The 21,683-nt window shown below is 36.8% G+C and overlaps 2 protein-coding genes across 19 annotated transcripts in view; one reads left to right on the forward strand and one right to left on the reverse strand.

Moving 5' to 3' along the window:
• brd3a (bromodomain containing 3a) lies at positions 1 to 11,512 on the reverse strand. Of its 16 annotated transcripts, none has more exons than XM_087299230.1 (13): positions 11,348 to 11,401; positions 11,006 to 11,143; positions 9,388 to 9,743; positions 8,788 to 8,925; positions 8,562 to 8,697; positions 8,275 to 8,465; positions 7,802 to 8,170; positions 7,588 to 7,716; positions 7,290 to 7,481; positions 6,849 to 6,917; positions 5,769 to 5,986; positions 5,392 to 5,675; positions 1 to 1,983 (listed from the first exon to the last, which is right to left on the reverse strand). In XM_087299230.1, exons 3-13 carry the CDS (start codon positions 9,586 to 9,588, stop codon positions 1,877 to 1,879), a joined length of 2,034 nt encoding a protein of 677 aa, XP_087155356.1. In that variant the 5' UTR covers positions 9,589 to 9,743; positions 11,006 to 11,143; positions 11,348 to 11,401; the 3' UTR covers positions 1 to 1,876. The 16 variants fall into 16 exon arrangements, with proteins under 16 accessions (XP_087155356.1, XP_087155352.1, XP_087155354.1 ...); XM_087299226.1 differs by having other exon boundaries at positions 7,275 to 7,481; XM_087299228.1 differs by having other exon boundaries at positions 7,802 to 8,173.
• Positions 11,000 to 21,683, forward strand: part of wdr5 (WD repeat domain 5) — a 17,410-nt gene continuing 6,726 nt past the window's right edge. The window contains exons 1-7 of one of the 3 annotated variants that reach the window (XM_087299464.1): positions 11,000 to 11,433; positions 12,514 to 12,571; positions 13,913 to 14,043; positions 14,229 to 14,337; positions 18,423 to 18,496; positions 18,747 to 18,836; positions 18,997 to 19,086. In XM_087299464.1, coding sequence (XP_087155590.1) covers positions 13,963 to 14,043; positions 14,229 to 14,337; positions 18,423 to 18,496; positions 18,747 to 18,836; positions 18,997 to 19,086 — 444 coding nt within the window. In that variant the 5' untranslated portion in view covers positions 11,000 to 11,433; positions 12,514 to 12,571; positions 13,913 to 13,962. 3 annotated transcript variants of the gene reach the window in all.

Consider the following 21,683-nt stretch of genomic DNA (forward strand, 5'->3'; position numbering starts at 1 on the left):
TAAAGTCTTTTGTTGTTTATTTATAAAAAAAATCTACCTGGAGTACACATTCCAGGCTTTTACATCAAATGTTAGCCTCTACCACTGCCTCTGTCCCAACCTCACATCTACATCTACTCACACTGTATTCTTGATTTTGTTGTTTCCATGACTGACATTTACAGAAGTATAACTATAAACAGCTTCAAAAAAATGTATAAGAAAAATACAATAAATCAGCATGCATGTCAAAGATAAAAAGTAAACTTTGATTTAAATATAAAAAACCTTTCTGTTGCAAATCAGGGCCTAAATTCAAATTAAGTTGAATATATTTATCTATATAGTCATATATTTCGTTTCATTCCATCGCTAACCAGTAAGAAGTCGATCATTATTTAAATCAGACACTCAGAAGTGATTCAGGGAAGTTTTGCACCCAAATAAGACAGACAACAACAAAATCATGAATACCATGATTAAAACCTTAAAATAATTATGATTTGACTAAATCTATTAGTGTTTTAATTAGTCTGAAAGATACATGTCCCTCATTAATTTTGGCTGCCAAAACATTACAGAATGATCCTGTATACTATTTTCACAACACCAGTCCATACATCCCAAACTGTTTGAAGAAAATAAAGCAAATACCAGTTCCCTTTACAATACTTACAAGTATTTAAAAACTAACTTCAGAGAGGACATTACAATATCTTACAAACACTTCAGAATATAATCAAAAGCATAGTTATTCTAAGATATCATAAAGCAATCCGCATGAAGAATGGCTGGAAATCATCAGAAGGGAAAACACTCCTGATTGGAACTGCGTACTATTAATGAGATCTACAATAGCCTTACATTCATAATTCAATTCTGCAAGAGCGTGACAAGAGGAAGACTCTGTGATTTAACGATCATTGTCAGAACACTGGAAATAAACAACAAACGCATCGTCATTTGCTTTATCACAATATACCAGTAAAGATCAAAATGCAGATGACAGGAGTCAGTATTCACATCAACCCTTTCAGAGTCATCTAATAGATTTCTGATGTAAAAATGTCAGTCTGTTTGGAATTGCGTTTATTGCTGACCAAGACGTTTAATAAAACAGGAAGTCTGCACGTGATCTTGATTTACATGTTCACATCACTGCAAAGCATCTCAACAAAAAAAAAAAACCCAAATCTACTTGATTCCCATGATCAAACATCTATTAGTTGAAGAGCGCATAAGATGGTTTTAATATAGTTCTACTGTACGATAATGGCCAAATTACCTTTAAAGACCGTGTAGTGCCTAATTAAAGCCATTTGTTCCCCCGGACTACTTAAGATTTGTGACAATAGGAAAGGCATGATTTTCATAGACATACGTTTCAGTTCACGAGAGGACAATAATAAAAGAAAGTATTAATAAAAAAAAAGTCAATAATGGCACAGCGTCCAATAGGGAAAAACATGAGGCCACAGCAAAAACGAAAAAAACAAAACAATAAATACAACACAGAGCGGTGCAGAAGTTGAATCAGGAGAGAAGAGTGTGAGCATTCAGTTTTCTGCTCTCTCTGGTGAGATGGGATGCTTTATTTTGCGATGGTAACGTACAACATTACCAGGATGCCAGAGAAGAGAATTACTGACTTCCTCTCTTTGCAGCTTCAGGACATCCCTTTCAGAGTCAGTGGAAATAAAAAGCAATCTATTAATTTGCTTTTTTAATCTGTAATTTTCTTCATGACATTTCCAAGAGAAAAAAAAAATTCTGACATGATGCATTTTTATTGTCTCTTTTCTTTCTTTCTTATAAAAAGTCTCAGAGGGGAAACAACCTTGACTGCATACAATGTTTTTTTAAAAAAATAAAAATAAAAAAGTAAATAAAAAGGTGTTCAGTCGGAGTCACTGCTGTCTGAAGTGGAGCCACTGGAGCTGCTGCTCCCCGAGTCTGAGGAACTGCTGCTGCCGCTGAGCCGAGATGGACCAGAACCTCCTTTCTCTGACACCACAGAAAGAGAGAAAAAGAGTAATTACTCAATTCAGTTCAGCTTTATTTGTATAGCACTTTTACAATGTAGATTGTGTCAAAGCAGCTTCACATAAATGGTCATAGTAACAGGATCAGGGTAGTTCAGGTTTTATAGTTTAAAGTTCAGTTCAGTTTAGTTTAGCTCAGTTCAGTGTGGTTTAAAATCATTACTGAGAGTCCAAACACTACTCAAGTCAATCACGCTCATGTTTATATACCAAAAAACAAAAATTAAATAATAAGAATAATGGCAATGATACTAAAAAGTAATGTTAATGGGAATTTGAACTAAACCAACATCTACGCTAGGCATGGGACGATAACCGTTTTTAAGGTAAACTGCAGTTGTAGTAAACTGCAGTAAAGTCAAAGTTTTAGAAGTGCCAAAATGTTCACCATACCATTCCTACAGTATATATATATATATATATATATATATATATATATATATGTATATATATATATATATATATATATATATATATATATATATATATATATATGACAATGGTATCTCTAGCTGAAAAGATCTTCAAAGATGTTAAACTGTGATGAAATCTGTGTTTTTGAAACAAAAGATGACAGCAAAGTCAATTATTGATTTTAATTACTTAGCCTGACATGTTTACTACTCCAAAATATTTTAAAACAGAAATCAAATTTATATTTATGTCTTCTGAAGAAATGTGGCTACATAACAGGATGAATACCTTAATTAAGGCTTTTACTTGAATCTAAAGTGAACAATGTTTAACACATTCAAATTTGGTCACAGAAGCTTTGATGCAAACCCACCAATGAGTTTGACTGCATGCTTGCAGTTATATGCTACTAAAAGTCAACATCTTATCTAATCAGCTTGTTAAAAGGACAATTTTTAATATTTTTGTTGAATTATCCATTGACCACTAGTATTTTTGTGCTTAAATAATCCCAGCTGTTTAAAAAAATATTAACATCTGGCAAGTTTGACTAGTGAACAGAACCATGTCCTTGATTTTAGTTAAAATAAGTTAGATGCTGTTGTGCATTTAGACTGCACAGAGTGCCATTTTAACAGAACCAAGATGCTCTTCTCTCATCTGCAATTGTTTCAGCAGTTTCATTAGGCATCAATGTCTTTCAGTGCTACTTTATACTACAAGTTTTCAATACTTCAGTTCATCCCTAAACATGACTTCTGCAGCGTCATGTTTTGAAGACTACACTTCCTATGATTCCACACGATCATGACATCAAACTATGCATTTGTTTGTTGTGAATATACACTCTAAAATCGCAAAAATTAAGTATTGTATATTTAAGCAAAAGACTTCATTCATATGGAACAGGGATGCTCAAAATTAAAGGGACACAATCCCATCTAAGAGAGGAAGAATAATGGACATGGTTTAGAGCAGGGGTCACCAATCTCATTCCTAGAGGTCCAGTGCCCTGCAGGGTTTAGCTCCAACTTGCCTCAACACACCTGCCTAAGTGTTTCAAGTATACCTAGTAAGAACTTGATTAGCTTGTTCAGGTGTGTTTGATTAGAGATGGAGCTAGAATCTGCAGGACACTGGAACTCCAGGAACAAGTTTGGTTATCCCTGGTTTAGAGGTTGTCATTTCAAATCTAATGTACTTTTGTTTTGTTTGCTTAATTGTTAAAAACTAACTGAAATAAAATGTTTCCATGAAATATCATAAATTACTCAGATTTAGTTTAAATGTACATACAATCACCTGGGGCCTCATGTATCAACGCTGCGTACGCCAGGTTTCACGCTCAGAATCGCTCACGTTTGGATTTACTAACAATGAACTGAACGTGGGAATGTGCGCAGGTTCACGGCAGCTTTCTGGCAGGCGTACGCACATTTTTTGTGCGTGTCTGTTTTATTTCCATTGGCGACTCCTAGAGGCAGTTGTGTTAAATTCCTCTCTACAAAGTGTCTGAGCCTTGCAATGGCGTCTGTGTGAGACGGGTTCATATAGTAGGTATGTAAGATTTCCATACCATACAGTTGACCAGCTAAACATTAAAGCCTAATTTGCAGCGGTCGCCTGTTTTCCCAATGTAATCTGAGCTATCTACCGCACACACATTGCTATAAAGACACTATCTGAAGATGAATTTGCATGCGTGAATCAGAAACATTTTCATTTAATAAATGTGCAAATAAAATATGATGCACAAACTTATTGATGATTCCTACTTGTCTTTCTCGTGATAAATAGTGGGCAAAATCTGATATGTAGCGGGGAAAACAAGAAGAAAGAATTCCTCAGACGCTGGATTTGAACCGAGATTAGGCTCGAACGTGTCAGTTCATGCTTACATGCTTCTTATGAGGTGCGCCACTGAGACTGCGAAGAAAACTACAACATTTTACAGATATAAACCACACTATTTCTTTTTCAAATGCACTCAGTGCGGTGTGTAGACCCAACTGTGTTAACCGTATCAGCTAAACTCTCGCACTCTATTTTTTTCTTTTGTTGTTAATTCCGGAGAACAAACTTACAAATAACACCGCTTTTCTCCGGTCTACCTCCGAAAGCAGCATCTCCAATTCACATTCTGTTCAAAGTTTCTCTTTTTGCTTGATTTTGCCGTTGCTTGTTCGTTGGGTTTTTCCATTAGCATAGTCATTAGCATATTCATACGGGGGAGGAGGCAGGGAGGGGTTTTGTGCTCGTGCATGTTGCGCTCAGTTTCACGTTCATTCGGATGTACAAAAGAATATGCGTGAGATTCGGCGTACGCAGTGTTTCATACATCTGAATTTTTTTCTGCATACGCACATTTACAGCTTTGTGCGTACGCAATGTTTTAGTAAGATTTCCACGCAAGTCTTCGTACATGATGCCCCTGATGGATAGAGAATAAATCAATGCAAAAGCAGATTCTGCTCGACTAGTGTATTCATTATTGAAATCCAGTGTTATAAATGTGATTGGTTATGTTACATTATAGTTAATTTAAATGTTATACTGTATTAGTTATTATGATTTAAAGTAATGTTTTCTATTTACTTTAAATCTTATGAAAAAACTTATGGCAACTATAATGTTATATAGCTTGGTATATTTAACTTCGGTCCACAGATCTCAATGATATTTGGCTTTTGGCCCTTTATACGAAAAAGTTTGTGCACCCATGATACAGATCTCCTCAAACATTCAGAAGCATCAATGTTTTGGGTAAGCAGATTTACAATTACTCAGATTTTATAAGTTATAACATTAAAAACAACAACAACAATAATAATAATAATAATCTTATTTGTGCTCCCAAAGATGAACTCCTCTTACAGGTTTTAATGGTGATGAATAACTCTTTAGTAATCATGTTATGACAACAGCACGGCACATAGGCCAAGGAGAGTGCACTTACGTGGAGGTTTCCTCTGTTTCTTTTGTAAACAGGACTTGACGTATCGCTCCAGCTCTCGCAAAGTGGAAGGTTTCAGCGTCTCAAAATCTATTTCAATTTCATCAGGGTTGGAATCACGCAGCGAAGGCTCTCTGGACTGAATAATATGGACCACCCGACCCAGCTTCTCTCCAGGCAGCCGGTTAATGTCGAGGCTCAGTTGCCGTTTCTCATCGTACGTCATGGGGAGCGACATCTCCTCGTCAGACTCATAGCCTGGCCCTCTGCCACCCTTCTTTGGTTGCCTGAGAAAAGTTCCAAGCACACAACAGAAACACTTTAGACTTCAACTGATCATTTTCCATTAGGTTTATTGAAATAAGACAAAAGCAGCAAACCTGTTTCCTGGAACAGTGCTGTTAGCCTTTCTGGTGGGACCCTTTTTCTGCTGGGCTGGTTTCGGTGGCTGTCCCGGCTTGGCTTTTTCCTCTGGCTTGGATTTGTTGTGCTTGTTTTCTTTCTTTTTCTTATCTTTTTCTTTCTTCTCTTTCTTTTTCTTTGGTTTACTTACAGGGGCCTGAGAAAGAGCAGCTAGCTGTTCGTGGACGGCTTTCAGCTGGGGAGAGCCAAGAAGGGGGAGTTAGTGATCTGCTTCCAGCCAGACAAAGCAGCAATTATTGAACATGGCATAAACATTTTTTCTTCAAAAAGAACTAATGACTTCATTTATCTTGAATGTCTAGTGCAAAAGAATCAAACAGAAGCATAACTAACAACAATAGAAAAATATTCACTTTTCCAAATTCAGTTTAACAATAGACAAGCAAAAACCATACATGTCTGGTGTTATGTGATTGCAAAACAGGGTACATGTAAAGGAAAACAGAATGAAATGAACAACAACACACATGAAAAGAACAACAGAGGCAATTCTACCCTTTATCACCAGAGGGGAAATGGTTCTATTAATAAAATATTACATTTTATAGTTATTAAAACATGTATGTGTTTTGCAATGGGGTCCACTTAGGGTGTTAAGAATAAATTTAAGAGTTGAAAACCCCCCACAAGACTGGGGTTTAATCCTACAAAGACATTCCTTGTAAATACAGATCACATTTAACATACTTTAAAAAGGCATAAATATGGATAAAGGGCAGTCAGAACCTCCATTTGTTTTTTGGAACTAGCAAAGGTTTGTCTAAATGCAAAGCAAGCCAACATGAACAGAGAAAATTCACATACACACAAATACTTTAATCTATTCATTCCCAAAACTTCCAGCACTTCCATCCTAAACACACACAGCTGGGTTCCCAACACCACCCAATAAAGTCAATATTTTTATTGCTGCTTTTAACCCTCTACCGCTGATCTCACTATCCATACCATGCTCCTGACCATCTAATACAAAGAATGAAAGCAACTACAGCTAATACAACATGTTCATAGGCAGGGACAGGGAAATGTGAAATCACCTGATTATTCTTGGTGCACCCGTTTTTTATCCCCTTTCTGCTACCAATGGGGTGCTCCAAAGAGATACACTGGTAAAAAAAATGGCAAGGGAAGAAAATGTGATATAGAGCTCCAATAAGACAGAAACAAAACAACATAAATGATACTACATCTACATCCAGGCATTTTGAGATTAAAATGCAAACCAATATATGCAGCTTGTCGCGGTAGAGGGCTAAAAAAACAGCTCTTTGTACAAGTGCACAAGTTGAAAGCAAAAAGGTGCTGCTGTAAAAGTGGAAGCCTTCCAGGTTGTTTAGAGAATAAGCATTGATTAAGAATGGCATGTGCGTGAGGTGTAAAAAGGTTGAGACATTTCATGTGGCCTGAGAACATCTCTGAGCCTGGAGAGGATAAAGGAACTTGGTCCTTGTTTTGAAACCCACCTGTTCCGCACCCACCTGTTCCTGCAGCTCGGCAAGCCGGGTGGCCCTTTCCTCCTCAGAGTCGGAGCTGTCAGAGGTGGAGGAGTCGCCACTGCTCTCACTGCTGACAGTACTCTTACTGACCACACCGGCCCCACCTACACCACCTGCCCCAGGAACCTCCACTGGCTCATCAGGCATCTTTGCAAATCGCATTTCAAACACATCCTGGAAAGAATAACAAGCAAAACGTCACTATATTCTAATAAGAGTTTTGATTTAAACAAAGGGAACGTAATTGTCAAATGGAGAAGGGAATACAACAACGACTCACCTGCAGTTTTCTGGCCATAGCAACCACCTCATGATCAGGTGGGTTGTACTTGTAACAATTTGAGAACATTAATCGCACATCTGCAGCAAAAGTCTGAGCATCCTGGTACTCTCGACTATCCATTTTTTTCTGTAAGCAGGCAAGAAAATAAACATGAATATTACCTTGTAAAAGTGAAGGCATTATAACAGCTTAGTGTCCAAACTCAACATACTTTTACTGTGCTTAAGTCCATGGGGTGTTTGATTATATCATGGTAGTCATGCAGCTCGAGAGCCTCTGCATCAACAGGTTTGTAAAATGGCCAAGCGTACGCAGCATGTTTTTTTGACAGCATTTCTTTAAGGATGACATCGCAGTACTTAAGCTGTTCTGAAAGTCTGCCCTTTTTGCCACCATGCACGCCTAGTTCACCATCCTCAAAATCCTTTTTAGGTGGTTTAATTGGGCGACCGGTGCTCTCTCGCCGGGCTGCCACCTTGCTCTGCTTGCCTTCTAAAATTGGGGTGGGTGATTGGCTTCTGCTCGCGGTGATAGCAGAGGTAGTAGGGGTGGTTGTGTCTGCTTTCCTCTTTACCCCTTTCTTCTAGGAAAACCAAAAAACCACAAATGGGGAAACACAAAGCCGGTGGTGAGGCAACGACACTAAATATGTCATGTGACGTCCAGAGAAGTCATGTGACTTACTTTAACCGTGGGTTGTGATGGAGGCATGCTGGGTATCACAGCGGCAGCAGTTGTGTTCTGTACAGCTGGTATGCTAGGAGTGATAGCGGGCACTGGAGCTGGAGATACTACTGCTGTTTGTGAACTCGGCGATGTGGCACCTGGAAAAACTGATGTGGGTGAGCCAGTGGAGACGGCTCCATCTTGCTGACCTGCATTTAAATAATTAGGAGGAAAATAATATTATTTATTATGCATGAATATAGGATGTTATGATTAATTCTTTATTCAGCTGATTTCAATTTTACCAGGCCCTGCTGGTTTGCGCCCTTTGCCCTTCGGGGCAGGTGGAAGCAGCTCAACCTCTTCCTGGGGCATGAGGGCCACTTTCTGAAGGAAGATCTTCTCTAACGCTTGTGCCATCAACACAATATCATCGGTTGGCTAAGAAAACAAATAAAAATATATACATTAATTGTCTAAGCTTCCTCTGTCTCAAAACTGTGTTTTAAACTAGTCTGTGCCAAGTCATACCTTGTTGTAAATATAACAGTTTGTGAACATTGTGTTGAAATCCTGCATACACTCGCTTGCACTGTAGTAGTAAACGCTCTCCAGTCTTTTCTTGATGGTGCCCATATCCATTGGGTTCTTTATGATCTTGTGATAATCCTAGACATAAAAAGTAAAGTTTTTCAACAAAAAGTTTCATCCTCACAAACAACAAAACTAACCATAGGGTTCATCTAGCTGACCTTCTTCCTCATATCACAACTCTGATGAGGGGTTATTAAAAAATTAAACAATAATTTAAAAAGCAAAAAAAAAAAAACACATGCAATTGCAAGCAATAATTTACTGAAACTTGCAACATATAATCTCAAATTGCAAGATACAACAGATGCTAACTTGCAATTGAAAATTTAGAAATGTTATGTTCTGACAAGATAAATACAAACTGTGAGATGTGCATTTGCAATTGTGAGAGTTTGATAACTGTTAAGTTAAAAAAGCCAGAATAACCTAATTTTTTCAACCGCAAAATACAGGCTTCCATGATAAAAAAGCTAGTTTAAATATGGAAAATGATGGATGCTAAAACAATTATATTATGTCTAACACACATTTACTTACCGGAAGGCCAAGCTTAACAGCATCAACTGGCTGGTAAAATGGCCATGCAAACTGGTGCTTCCACAGCGTCTTGACAACAACATTTTGCATGTACTGCAATTGGTTAGTCTTGCGGCCAGGTTTGGTAGGGTTGATCACCTCTGGAGGAGGAGGGTTTGCGGCTGCAGGAGGTTCTGGGGTTGCGGAAGTGACAGCTGACATTTTGGTGAAGAGGGGAAAAACTGCTTAATGGGAAAGGTTTTTTTATTCTGCAAAAGACTTATTTTCAGAGTGCCTTTTTTATGCTTTTCTGTTTTTTTAGCTCTTCAGTCATCTGAGAGGGACCATATCCCATTGCAGGACCCAACCTTCAACCTCTAAAAACAAAAACAAAAACAAATGAGTCATAACAACATGCTTAAAAAAATTAACCTATGCATTTAAAAGCATGATGCAATTAAAACTGAAAAATTAGTAATACTTTGTGACAGAATAATTATTAATCTAAGAATAAAATAAGTGGAGCAGCGAGCAACCAATTATAAGAAGGTGACAGGGAATAGGAAACCTAAACTATTAAAGAACAATGGCCTGTTCTATCAAAATCATGACATTTAAAATTCCTTTTACACACACACAAACAAACACACACATCCATACATGAAGCACACACAGGAAACTTTTGAAATAGACCAAAAAGCTTTTCAAAATAGTCCCAAGAATTGGTGTTTAACAGTTTTAGACATGTTTGGTGAAAGTTTAACCCCTTTATTATGACTTCTGTATATAGTGCATTTTGAACAAAAATAAGAATTTAAAAACTGCTAAAACACTTAAAATCAACCCTGTGCATGAAACAAGGATATTAGTACATCAAGACTTTAATTCTGAGTTGGAAACCCACATAATGATGCTTTTCGGTTGCTGAAGTTAAAACCATATTTTTAAGTTCTTCCCTGTAATTATGTAATATTATTTATGTCATGATATAATTTCTTCTAAGCCAAGTCAACATGACTTAAAGTTACTTCTGTGAAACACAAAAACAGGCAAAATGACAGTCTCAGTCATCATTCACTTACGGAACACAAATGAACATCGATTAAATTAAAACTGAGACTTTTTTAAACAGACGGTCAGGTTAGGAACACCTCAAAAACAAGTAAAAATGATTACAACTACGCTTTTAAACATACTTTAGCTGGTTTATGCACGTGTGTAGCTGTTTGGGAAAACAAACAGCAGCAGTCGCAGCATTACCGCGTAAACAATCACTGCCTCACTGAACCGGGTCCACTCGTTAGTTTCCACCAAAAACAAATGTCTACGTTCAAAATATATTTATGAAACATTATGGAAAAACTCAGGTTTGCAACAAGCTACTACAGTATGGATATCAAGATAGAACGCTGAAAAAAATGTAATTATCTGTGCTGCGACTGCAAACACATACCACGACCAGATTAGTAATTAATTCAAATGTAATTATTTTTAACAAAGCCTTTAAATTCATCCAGACCACATATTTAGCCCTCCACCAGCCTATGTTTGAAATTTTAATTCATTAATATATATGATGGGGAAATAGGCGCCAAGAGCTGAGCAACTGATTAGCTTTAGCACACAGTCAATCACTCACATTAAGATGGCGCGCAGCTAACAGAGTTAGCATCCACGCTTAGCGTTTCTGCACCTTCTCGAGCCTCTTTTTATTGACTCGCGTCAATCTATCATACACAGAGATACGCTGTGGTGGAGTAGAGGTTCAGATAATGACCTGGTGGGTAAACGAATGAGATTAGTCATGTTATTTCAGTGAGGCTTTGTTAGATTGCCGCTTTGTTGAAAACAACTAGCCACTGGCTAACGGCTTCTCCTGTGATTCACTGATTGAGCGCAGACCCTATTGAAATATAGCCACGAAATGCGAAATATTACACTAAAAGATGTTGTTAAACCAAAAATGCAGACGATTACTTACTCAAAGGCTTCAGGAAAGGAGTTACCGTGTGGCAATCCCAGTGGCTCGTCGCTTGTTTGGAGGCTGGGCAGGAGCACAGAGATGAGGTACGCGAAGTGCTGTGCGCATGCGCATTGGCGCGCTCAACCATCTGCTGTTCAGCATTAAACCACAAGTTCTCAATCTTGTAGATGCCCCGTGATCGTGCTCATGGAGGGAACCCTATTCTAAACCTAATTTATATAGATTTATATAAGTATATTTAATATTGAGAAAAACATCATGGGTGCTTTTAAACAATTAGTAAATATATAAAACCCCAGCGTTACTTAGCAATACAGTTCGTATAATTCCATATTTTGGAAAGAGCGTGTTTTCATATAATTCACATATAATTTGTAAGCAGCATACACATAATAAAGGAAAAAGAAGGAGACAAACTTTGAAAATAATCAAACAATAACCACATTCGTCTTTATCCTGTAATATAATATAATGATATACACAAAAAGTACAAAAGCTGTCACTTGTGCGGTACCTTCTCAAAAGAACAATTTATGAACTAAATAAGTACACCTTTAAGTTATACTTTTATACGTAAATAAAATGTCTTTTTCTGGTATTGTATGCTCATTTTAATTATATAATAATAACATTTGTAATTATCAAAATGACTTAAAAATAATTATTAAATTATTGTTAGAAAAACATCAAAGAGTGAAAATGTAATAACTGATGCTGCCACATGGTGACCGGTGTTTAGTCGATACATCTCGCCTTTGAAAAAATGTCCCTCTTGATCCGCCGTAATGTTTTGCGCGCAAAAATTTGATTTTAAATTTTTTTTGGGGTTTTTATTTTTTTTTTTGTTTTTTTTTTTTTTTTTTGTGATTTTTATGGTTGGGCTTTGTTTAACTATAAAACATGGTTTAGTTAACTCCGGATCCACACTCCAATCCAGATGGTGGCGGTAATGCACCAAAAGCTGGTTGCCAACCGCCATAAAACACACAAGAAGAAGAAGAAGAATGTTTTGCGCGTGCGCAGTGGTTGTCACTGCCACATTACCGCCTGAGCCTGCGGTAGAGAGGCGCTCATCCACCATCGTATTTAGCTCGATCACTAGCTCATTACATGATCAAAACAGCCTCTCTTGCGATTTATAATTACATTTCTATTCAAACCAGGCAGTGGACTCATCCAAAAAGCAGAAAGCAGCTCTTATTGTCCGCTTAACAGCCGCCGGTGAGTGATTTTACTTGCTGCTTTTGTTGTCTGAATGTATGGAGAAAGACAGTGAGGCATGTGTGCCGAGAAAAGACATCCATTAATCTGTGCTTCAACTATTTTACGAGGGAAGGGACGGGGGTTTTACCTGATCGATTGCAGTAAAACCACGAGTTTGTAAACGATAATGTGTAAATGTGGGTGTATTTCAAGGGTTGCAGGTGGTCCATGGTTGCTCTGAGGCCCTGCGCCTCTCAGATAGCCTAGCAGCTAACGTTAACAGTATTGCTGTTTTCATAGATCTATCGCTGACACAGACAAGAGCTTTGGAAAATGTACCTGCATTTTAGTGTTAGTGTTTATCCAGGTTATTTTTTTTTTTACTTGTTTCAGTTCCAAACAAACATGTCATCGACCAAACAATATAATATTGAACTCTTGTTCTAGTTTTCATTTTTGTAGTTTGCCTTTTTTTCTCTATTGATCGTATATTAATAGTAGATCAACTAAACCTTTTAGTTTATACTAATCTATTACACATATATGTTTGCATACCCCTGATGCTCTATATGCAATGTTGCCGTTTCTAGCAGCAATTTCTCAATAATCATGTACAGCTGTGATCTTAAAGTGATAGTTCTAATGCAAAAGATCAACAATTTAATATAGGAAATTAAATTAGGGTCAAATCCAAATTTCTCAAACGTTAAAGTGATATTTCACACAAAAGTAAGAAATTTTCTCGTTCTTTTATCATCCTCCACTCATTCCAAGCCTGCTTTACTTTCTTCCTTCTGATGAACACAAAAATAAGACATGTAGAAAAGCAGTGTCCATTGACTTCCATAGTAATTTTTTTTTCAACTGATGAAGACAGTGGTCGCTTTTTTCCTCTGCATTCTTTAAAATATTTGTTGAATAGAAGAAAGAAATTTAGAGCCTCTGGGTGGTTGTGGGAATGAGTTTTGTTTTAGGTTGACCTATCCCTTTAATATCACACACAATTTTAGGAAACCATTATACTTGGAGCACTGGGACAAAATGATCCATGTATGATCACAAAAGGATGTGACACGTACAAGTGTGCTAAAGAAGCCAACATGTGCTTTTCAGTTTTACCTGTAGGTCGGTATAAAATGTTTTTAAAACTATAACGGGATTCTTAAGGGATTTCATAAATGTTGATTGTAACACCTAATTCCTGCATTTATTGTGTCATTCAAATTAGAAGTCTTAAATTAAAATTCATCTGTTTTGTGAGAACTGCATCACTTGCTTTATTTTAGAATAGACGTCTGCTAAATAAATGCATGTAAAACCACTTAAACACTCATTAGTACTTCTCCTTTTGCCATTCAGATTGACGTTGAACTTGCCTCTGTAAACCCATTCTCTCCAACTTGGTCGCCATGGCAACTGAGGAGAAGAAACCAGACACAGAGGCTACTAAAACACAGCCGGCATCAGCTGCCTCTGCCAGCCAGAGTAAGGTAAAGAAAAAAAACACTGCTGGAAACGCCCGTCTGTGACCAGTTTTTTCCTTCCTTATGGGTGTTTTTTACATTGTGCTTCGGATATACTGTGGTAAAAATGGTATAGCAGCTTTTTTTATGGATCTAAATTTTATATGATCTGTGATAATGTCATTGTTTATGTGTATTCTGCTCTATCTCAGTCAGCACCTGTCAAGCCAAACTACACCTTGAAGTTCACATTGGCTGGGCATACAAAAGCAGTTTCTTCAGTTAAATTCAGTCCAAGTGGGGAGTGGCTCGCCAGCTCGTGTAAGTACTTGTATTAATACAGCACTTGCATTAATATGAAATAATTAGAGCATATAGAATTAACAAAGGCATCAATTTTTTATTTATTTTTTTGATAAACATAGTTCTCTCAAAAGCTATTTCTGGATGGAAAAAAAGAAGTGCGTGTGTGTGTGTGTATATATATATGTATGTATATGTGTGTGTGTGTGTGTGTGTGTGTGTGTGTGTGTGTGTGTGTGTGTGTGTATATATATATATATATATATATATATATAATGTTACATTATTATACATATATATATATATACACATACATACATTCAAATGCTTTCATGGATATAATGAAACGCTTGCTTATCCACTCACTGGCTACTTTATTATGTACACCTGGTTAACTGCTCGTTAATGCAAATTTTTAATCAGTCGGTCACATGACAGCAACTCTATGTATTTAGGCATGTAGATATGGTCAAGACGATCTGTTGCAGTTCAAACCGAGCATCCAAATGGGGAAGGTGATTTAAGTGACTTTGAACGTGGCATGGTTGTTGGTGCCAGACAGGCTGATCTGAGTATATCAGAAACTGCTGATCTACTGGGATTTTCATGCACAACCATCTCTAGGATTTACAGAGAATGGCCAATAAAAGAAATAATCCAGTGAGCTGGTGTTCTGTTGGTGCAAATGCCTTGTTGATGCCAAAGGTCAGAGGAGAATGGCCAGACTGGTTTGATTTGAAAAAAAGGCAGCAGTAACTAAAATGACCACTCGTTACAACCGAGGTATGCAGAAGAGCATCTCTGAATGCATAAGATGTTCAATCTTGAGGCGAATGGGCTACAGCAGCAGGAGACCTCACCATGTACCACTCCTTAGAGCTGAAGATATCTGCCTGAACCCAACGAGAAATCAAATAGTTTGTTACAACATTAAAATCCATCCCTGCAATGGTGAAACAAAAGATGACTGAGACGTCAAAAAGAGATTTTGACTGCGATCAGGCCAGCTGCCAGTTCAAAAAGACCATTCATTCTAGTCTCCAAGGTATTTCAGCAGTCGCTCATACACTGTGTATTACGGTAACAGGGAAGATGACGAGGTCACTCTCTACATTGAAACCGATGTCATAGAAAAATGTAATTGATGTTCTTGGCTTGGTGAAAGATGAACAAACAATCCTACCCAAAACATGCTAAATTTGCCAGATCAGTAGTACTTTGCATCCCGGCTTTGCATTCCAATTTCTAAGTGTCTTACAGCCTACGTTTGTTATGAATAAATTAGGTTAAAACGCATATAAAAGACACATTCATGAAAAAAGCCAAAAGAGCTTTGTGCATGTGCACGTGAATAATGTAGGGCTATAAACAAGTTTGAGCTTTTAAAAAGCTGTCAATCAAAATGTACCTCTTAGGCTCGGGTCGAATTCAGTCAGGCTCAGGCTCTATCGGGCCTAACTTTTATGGCCCGATTACAGCTCTATCACTCCTGTCAGCCAAGAACTAGAAAACTTAGGCAACAATTGGCACAAGCTCACCAAAATTTGATAATAGAAGATTAGAAAATCGTTGCCTGCTCTGACAAATCTCTATTTCTGCTGCAACATGCAGGCCCCGTTTACACTAATGCGTTTTAGTTTGAAAACGCAAAAGTTTTGCTACGGTTACGCCATCCCTCCACACTACGCCAGAGTTCTCGAGCGCCGAAAACGGAGCTTTTTGAAAAAGCTGGAAAGGCCGTTTTCATTCTAAAACGCTGCTGCTCCGTCTCAGTGTGGATGGGTAAAGACGGAGACATCTGAAAACGGAGGCGGGGCTGCAAACGTTCGCCTATCTGATTGGGGCTTTTCCTCAATATTAAGTAGCCCACGCACAGTTCAGTCTCGCATCCTCTTCTTGTAAGTTAAGACTTCGCAAGTTTGATCAAGGCTGCAGTCTCCCCCTTTTCAGTTTGATATGGAAAACATACCGAGGACACGGGTAAATCTTCAAAGGGAACAGTGTACTTTATAACTTTATTCACATCACCTTGGCTACGTTGTTTCACTTTCTCAACAATAAAATGTAATCATTATTTAAGGAACTGCCTATTTTCTTTTTAATATTAGCAACTTAACTGACAGCAGAAATGTTGAGGCGCCGTGCTGCATATATGGGCGTCATCTTCACTGTGTGGATATTTATAACAAAACGGAGCCTATAACAACTGCCTCCTTTCAATTTCAGTGAAAATACGAAACGCACCCTCTCTTTTGCTGAATATCAGTTTTAATAATTGATAATTATAAAAGTATAACATACAATAAGTTTATACATTGTAGGAAATAAAGGCAAGCGATCAGTCAATGTACCTGGATTAATCATTAACTTATCTTTGCGCTTAACCAAAACATGTTACCCGTGAACAAGTAACTTAATAGATTCCAATGACCAAAGTCAGGGAATTGGCCTATGTCGTTAGATAAAGACAACAACATGAATGAAATATCACGTTTAGCAAATATAGTGGGATTAGATCCAGCGGGAGATGCTTGATGAGCAGTCCGACAAGCAGAGCTCTCATCTGGGTAGAAATGCTGGAGCGCTTGCCCGAGAGTGTCTGTGTGATCACGTGATGTGCGTTTTCAACGTTTTGGTGTGGACGGAGAGCTGTTCAGAAACGCTGGGTAAAACGCGAGTGTGGACGCGGATCGTTTTCATTCTACAACGCCGTTTTAAAACTAAAACGCACTAGTGTAAACGGGGCCTCAGATGGTAGGGTCAGAATTTGGCGTAAACAACACAAAAGCATGGATCCATCCTGTCTTGTATCAATGGATCAGGCTGGTGGTGGTAGTGTATCGATTTGAGGGATTTTTTTCTTTGCACACTTTGGGTCCATTAGTATCCAATTGAGTATTGTGTCTGCCACATCCTACCTGAGTACTGTTACTGACCATGTCCATCCATTTATGACCACAGTGTACCCATCTTCTGGTGGCTACTTCCATCAGGATAACGCGCCATGTCATAAAGCCAAAAAATATCTAAAACCGATTTCTTGAACATGACAATGAGTTCACTGCACTTAAATGGCCTCCACAGTCACCAGAACTTAATCCAATGAAGCACTTTTGGGATGTGGTGGAACGGGAGATTCGCATCATGGATATGCAGCAAACAAATCTGCAGCAACTGCACGATGCCATCATGTCATTATGGACTGAAATCTCAGAGGGATATTTCCATTACCTTGTTGAATCTATGCCGTGAAGGATTAAGGCTGTTCTACAGGCAAAAGGGGGGTCCAACCCGGTACTAGTAAGGTGTACCTAATAAAGTGGCCAGTTAGTGTAAGTACACGCATACGTTTTTATTGATTACATATAATGCAATCTTTTTTTTTTTTTTTTTCAACTGATTTTTTTTTAAATCACAGTATTGGGCTTCAAAACAGAAAATGAAAAGTGTCACATTTTTATACATCTGTTATTTAAGACTTTTAAGTCTAAAAAGTCAAATAAAACATTGTTTTCAAAGTCAAATTGTCCTTTCATCAGTCTGTGAGATTTCCAGTATACAATATTATTGTATACTGGGTTTAGTTAACTTAATGCTAGTTGCTTTTTATTTTTTTATTTATGTACATTTTACCTGCGTATTTTACTTGCTTCTATGTGAATTAATGTCTGTCGTTTTGCAATTGTTATTAAACATACTCATTGCAATATTTCAGTTCTAAACTATGAAGATTTGCACCACTCCCATTAATTCACTGCAGAAACTGAAAGTTTAAATGGATGGTGCCTTCATGCCTCTGTTGCTGCATTGTCGATGCATATTCGACCGTGAGAGCTGAATGCACTTATGAGTCATTCACCCTGATATCATCTCAGACTATAAGCACACAGCTTTTCAGAGAATACACAGAATGTTACAGCATTGCAATCTTTTTCAGTGGGATAATCAGACCAAGTCATTTTAAAATTTTATTTTTATTTTGATTGCAGCTTTAAACGTTTATTTAATTAATTATTACACTTGAACTACCCTCAAGGAAGTCCTAGTGTCTTGTGAACAACACAAAGTCATGATGTAATTTTTTTTTTCTCTCTCTCGTCCAGCTGCTGATAAGCTGATCAAAATATGGGGTGCATATGATGGCAAGTTTGAGAAGACGATATCTGGACACAAACTTGTGAGTTCCTTGTATGTTTTGTTGGTATTTCTGTCATCATTGTTTCACTTCTATAGTGTTATCTTCATTTGCTTTTAGTTGTTAGCCTTATTTTATTTTCAGTTGAACTTTGTCTGTACAGCACTTTGGATTCAGTTATAGTGTTGAAAGTGTTCTATAAATAAAGTTGAGTTCCCCAAAAGATCTGGCTTCTCTGTAATGTTTTACTGTACCAGATTGCTGTTGTGAACTGGATTTCTTTCTCCTGCAGGGCATCTCAGATGTAGCCTGGTCTTCAGACTCCAACCTCCTGGTCTCAGCTTCTGATGACAAGACTTTGAAGATCTGGGATGTGAGCTCTGTAAGTTAAGGCAAAACTGAACATTCGAAAGAAAAATGTAAAACCTAAACTGATGAAAGCAAGCAGAGTGAGCATACTGATGCTATTTGCATTCTGTTAGAGTTATTTTCTCGTAGGTCAGTATAATTTTATCATCAGTTTTTGTTTTTGTCATCACCAGGGGAAGTGTTTAAAGACGCTGAAGGGACACAGCAATTATGTGTTCTGCTGTAACTTCAACCCCCAGTCCAACCTCATCGTCTCTGGATCTGTAAGTTTGTTCACTTTATCGTTTTCTTAATTCAGACATATATAAATATTAGAGGTGTAAATCCCTGGGCTTGCAGCTTTTAGTGTTCTGCTTCATTTAACACATAACTTATAAAGTATGTTCAACCGTGAATGGGCAAGTTTGACATGTGCACAAAGTGTTCTCATTCTGTTTCTACATTGATTCAATTGTATTGTGGCCAAAATAGTGTTTGTAAAAGCTTTAATTAAGCATCTTCTCACACTTACACGGACAGATGTCAAAATATCCATCTCAGTTAATATCCTTATAAGCACAGTCAGTTATGACTGAAAATGCAAAAGTAAATGTAAACTGTTGAGAGGGAGAATGCATGGGTATTAGTATATTGGGTTCATGCATTCTGTCTTAAATTCAGGGTTTGTACGGGTGCTGGAAATCCTGGAAAATGCTTGATTTATAATATAGTGTTTTCAGAAAAGTGCTTGGGTTTTGGAAAAAGTGTTTGAACCTGCTTGAAATTGAAATTGCAATTTCAAGAGGACAGATGTGCATGTTTCTGATACATGACAAATTATTTTTTTAAATGTCAATTGTTTTTCTTTGTTTATTTATTTATTTATTTTTTGATGTTTTGTTAAATATAAAGTATAGTATACAGCTATTTTTAGCTTGTTGTGACACATTTAAATTTTTTGACAAAACATGAAGTGAATGAGAAGGCATTTGGACAAATACAAAATCTAAATCAAGTAATTTTACCATGTCATAGTCATATTTCTGCATATAAAAATATTTTCCCAACAACAAAATTGTGGCTAGTAAAAATGGCGAGTGACTAGTAACGTTGGAAAAAGTCAATGTCAAGACCTGGTTACTAATATTAAGATGATGAATGCAAATATTAAGTTAATTCAAAAAGATACTTTGTACAATAACTGAACTTTTTTTTTTTTTTTTGCCATTTTTGGGTGAACTATCCCAATAAATCTATGCTCAAGTATTCAACAATTTAAATTTTATATTGTGTTTTGTAAAATAGCACAAATTATAGATTTAAATGTGGAAAAGTACATTCAGCAAATATAAACGTAATTTACCGCGGTTGTTAGGTGCTGGAAAAGCATAAAAATGCACCTTAAAAATTGCTGGATTTTGAAGTTGGAAAAGGTGTGAGAAACCTGTAAATTGACTGCAGCTGTGAATCAAATAACTAAAGTCAAAATCTCCCACTGTCTGTAAGGTTTATTTGTTGTGCTACTTTACATTTTAATCTATTTTTGTACTTGAATGCTCTACTTCATTTAATTTAGTTTTATGTTCAATTATATGTATCTGTCTTATATACTAAATGTTTAGTTTAACATCATGATAATTGCATTTTATTTTTTTGGAAAAAAAAAAAGTCTGCAAAATTTGAAGACCTTTTTAGGTGCTTTTCCACTGTAATGTTCAGGGGTGTGTTTCCCAAACAACCACATAACTAGTGGCTGAACTATCATAGTACGATGCATCGTTTGGAAAATGATTGATTTAGTGACCAGTCTTTCCCCAAAACCATAGTTTCTCTGTCATCTATTCATCGTTTGAACCTCGTTAGTTATAACTAGGCCCAAACGGAATCTGTACACGCAAAAATCTGCACATTTTCGCAGATTTTTAGCCCATCGTTGAGTCTATTTATTTACTAATGTGAATTTATATTTCTTCGGTTTTTAAATTAATATTAGTATTATTATTGACTAATGTGAAAATGTTCTTCTGATTTATTTACAATACAGTTTGTAAAGTAATATTTTCTGTCTTGTAGTAGATACATTACATAAGAGACTTGCTTTGTTTACTAATTAAGTGGATCTAATTGAATTTGCATTGTAAATTTTAAATACAAGTTAAAAAGGTATTATTTTTTATTTCATATTAGTTTTTAGTTATGATACTCCCAAAATCATTCAGCATAAATCTGCAGATTTTTCACTAAATTCTGTGCAGAAATAGCTAAAAATGTCCGCAGATTGTGTCTGGCCCTAGTTATAACTTAGAACCTCCATAATAATGCTCCAAACGGGGTAGAGTAACAACTTCTATAGAGAAAAGGACCATCATTTTTCTATAAAATTATATTGTTTTACACACACAACCGCACTTAAAAATTCAAAATTAGTTTTAGTAAAAACCTGCACTCATTTTCCATAACTTTCTACAACTGAAATGTATGTAAACGTCACATTCACCTTATTCTTCACGTACGAGCAAGTGCAGCCATTGGAATCTTTTTAGCTCAAGTTCTCTGGTCTCATTTACTTCCATTAATTTTTAGACGTTAAAAACAGCTTGTTTTGCTGCTTGATGTTGCTACTAACCGATCCCACATTAACAAAACAAAGAGTCAATAAAGTATTATTGAACAATTAAAAGTAAACTCACAACCAAAAAGAGTTTCTGAGGCAAAAACTACATAAGATTGACAACAGCATTAACAAAGCAGAACTTAAACAAATTAAAACTCCTAATCAACAGATAATGCAGATCAAAAGTGTTAAACCTCACAAAAAAGCCTCCACACACTCACACACACACACACACACACACACACACACAGAGATACATACAAACAC

Source organism: Danio rerio, chromosome 21 (assembly GCF_052040795.2).
Source record: "Danio rerio strain M-AB ecotype USA chromosome 21, GRCz13ab, whole genome shotgun sequence".
Taxonomy (NCBI): Eukaryota; Metazoa; Chordata; class Actinopteri; order Cypriniformes; family Danionidae; genus Danio; species Danio rerio.

Coding starts and splice junctions, on each gene's coding strand:
- brd3a (NM_001123389.4), bottom strand. CDS start 9,588: ATGTCAGCTGTCACTTCCGCAACCCCAGAACCTCCTGCAGCCGCAAAC. Junction 5,987..6,848: donor GGTGCACCAAGAATAATCAG/GTGATTTCACAT, acceptor GGCTCTCCCCAG/CTGAAAGCCGTCCACGAACA. Junction 1,984..5,391: donor GAAACAGAGGAAACCTCCAC/GTAAGTGCACTC, acceptor CTGTGGTGTCAG/AGAAAGGAGGTTCTGGTCCA.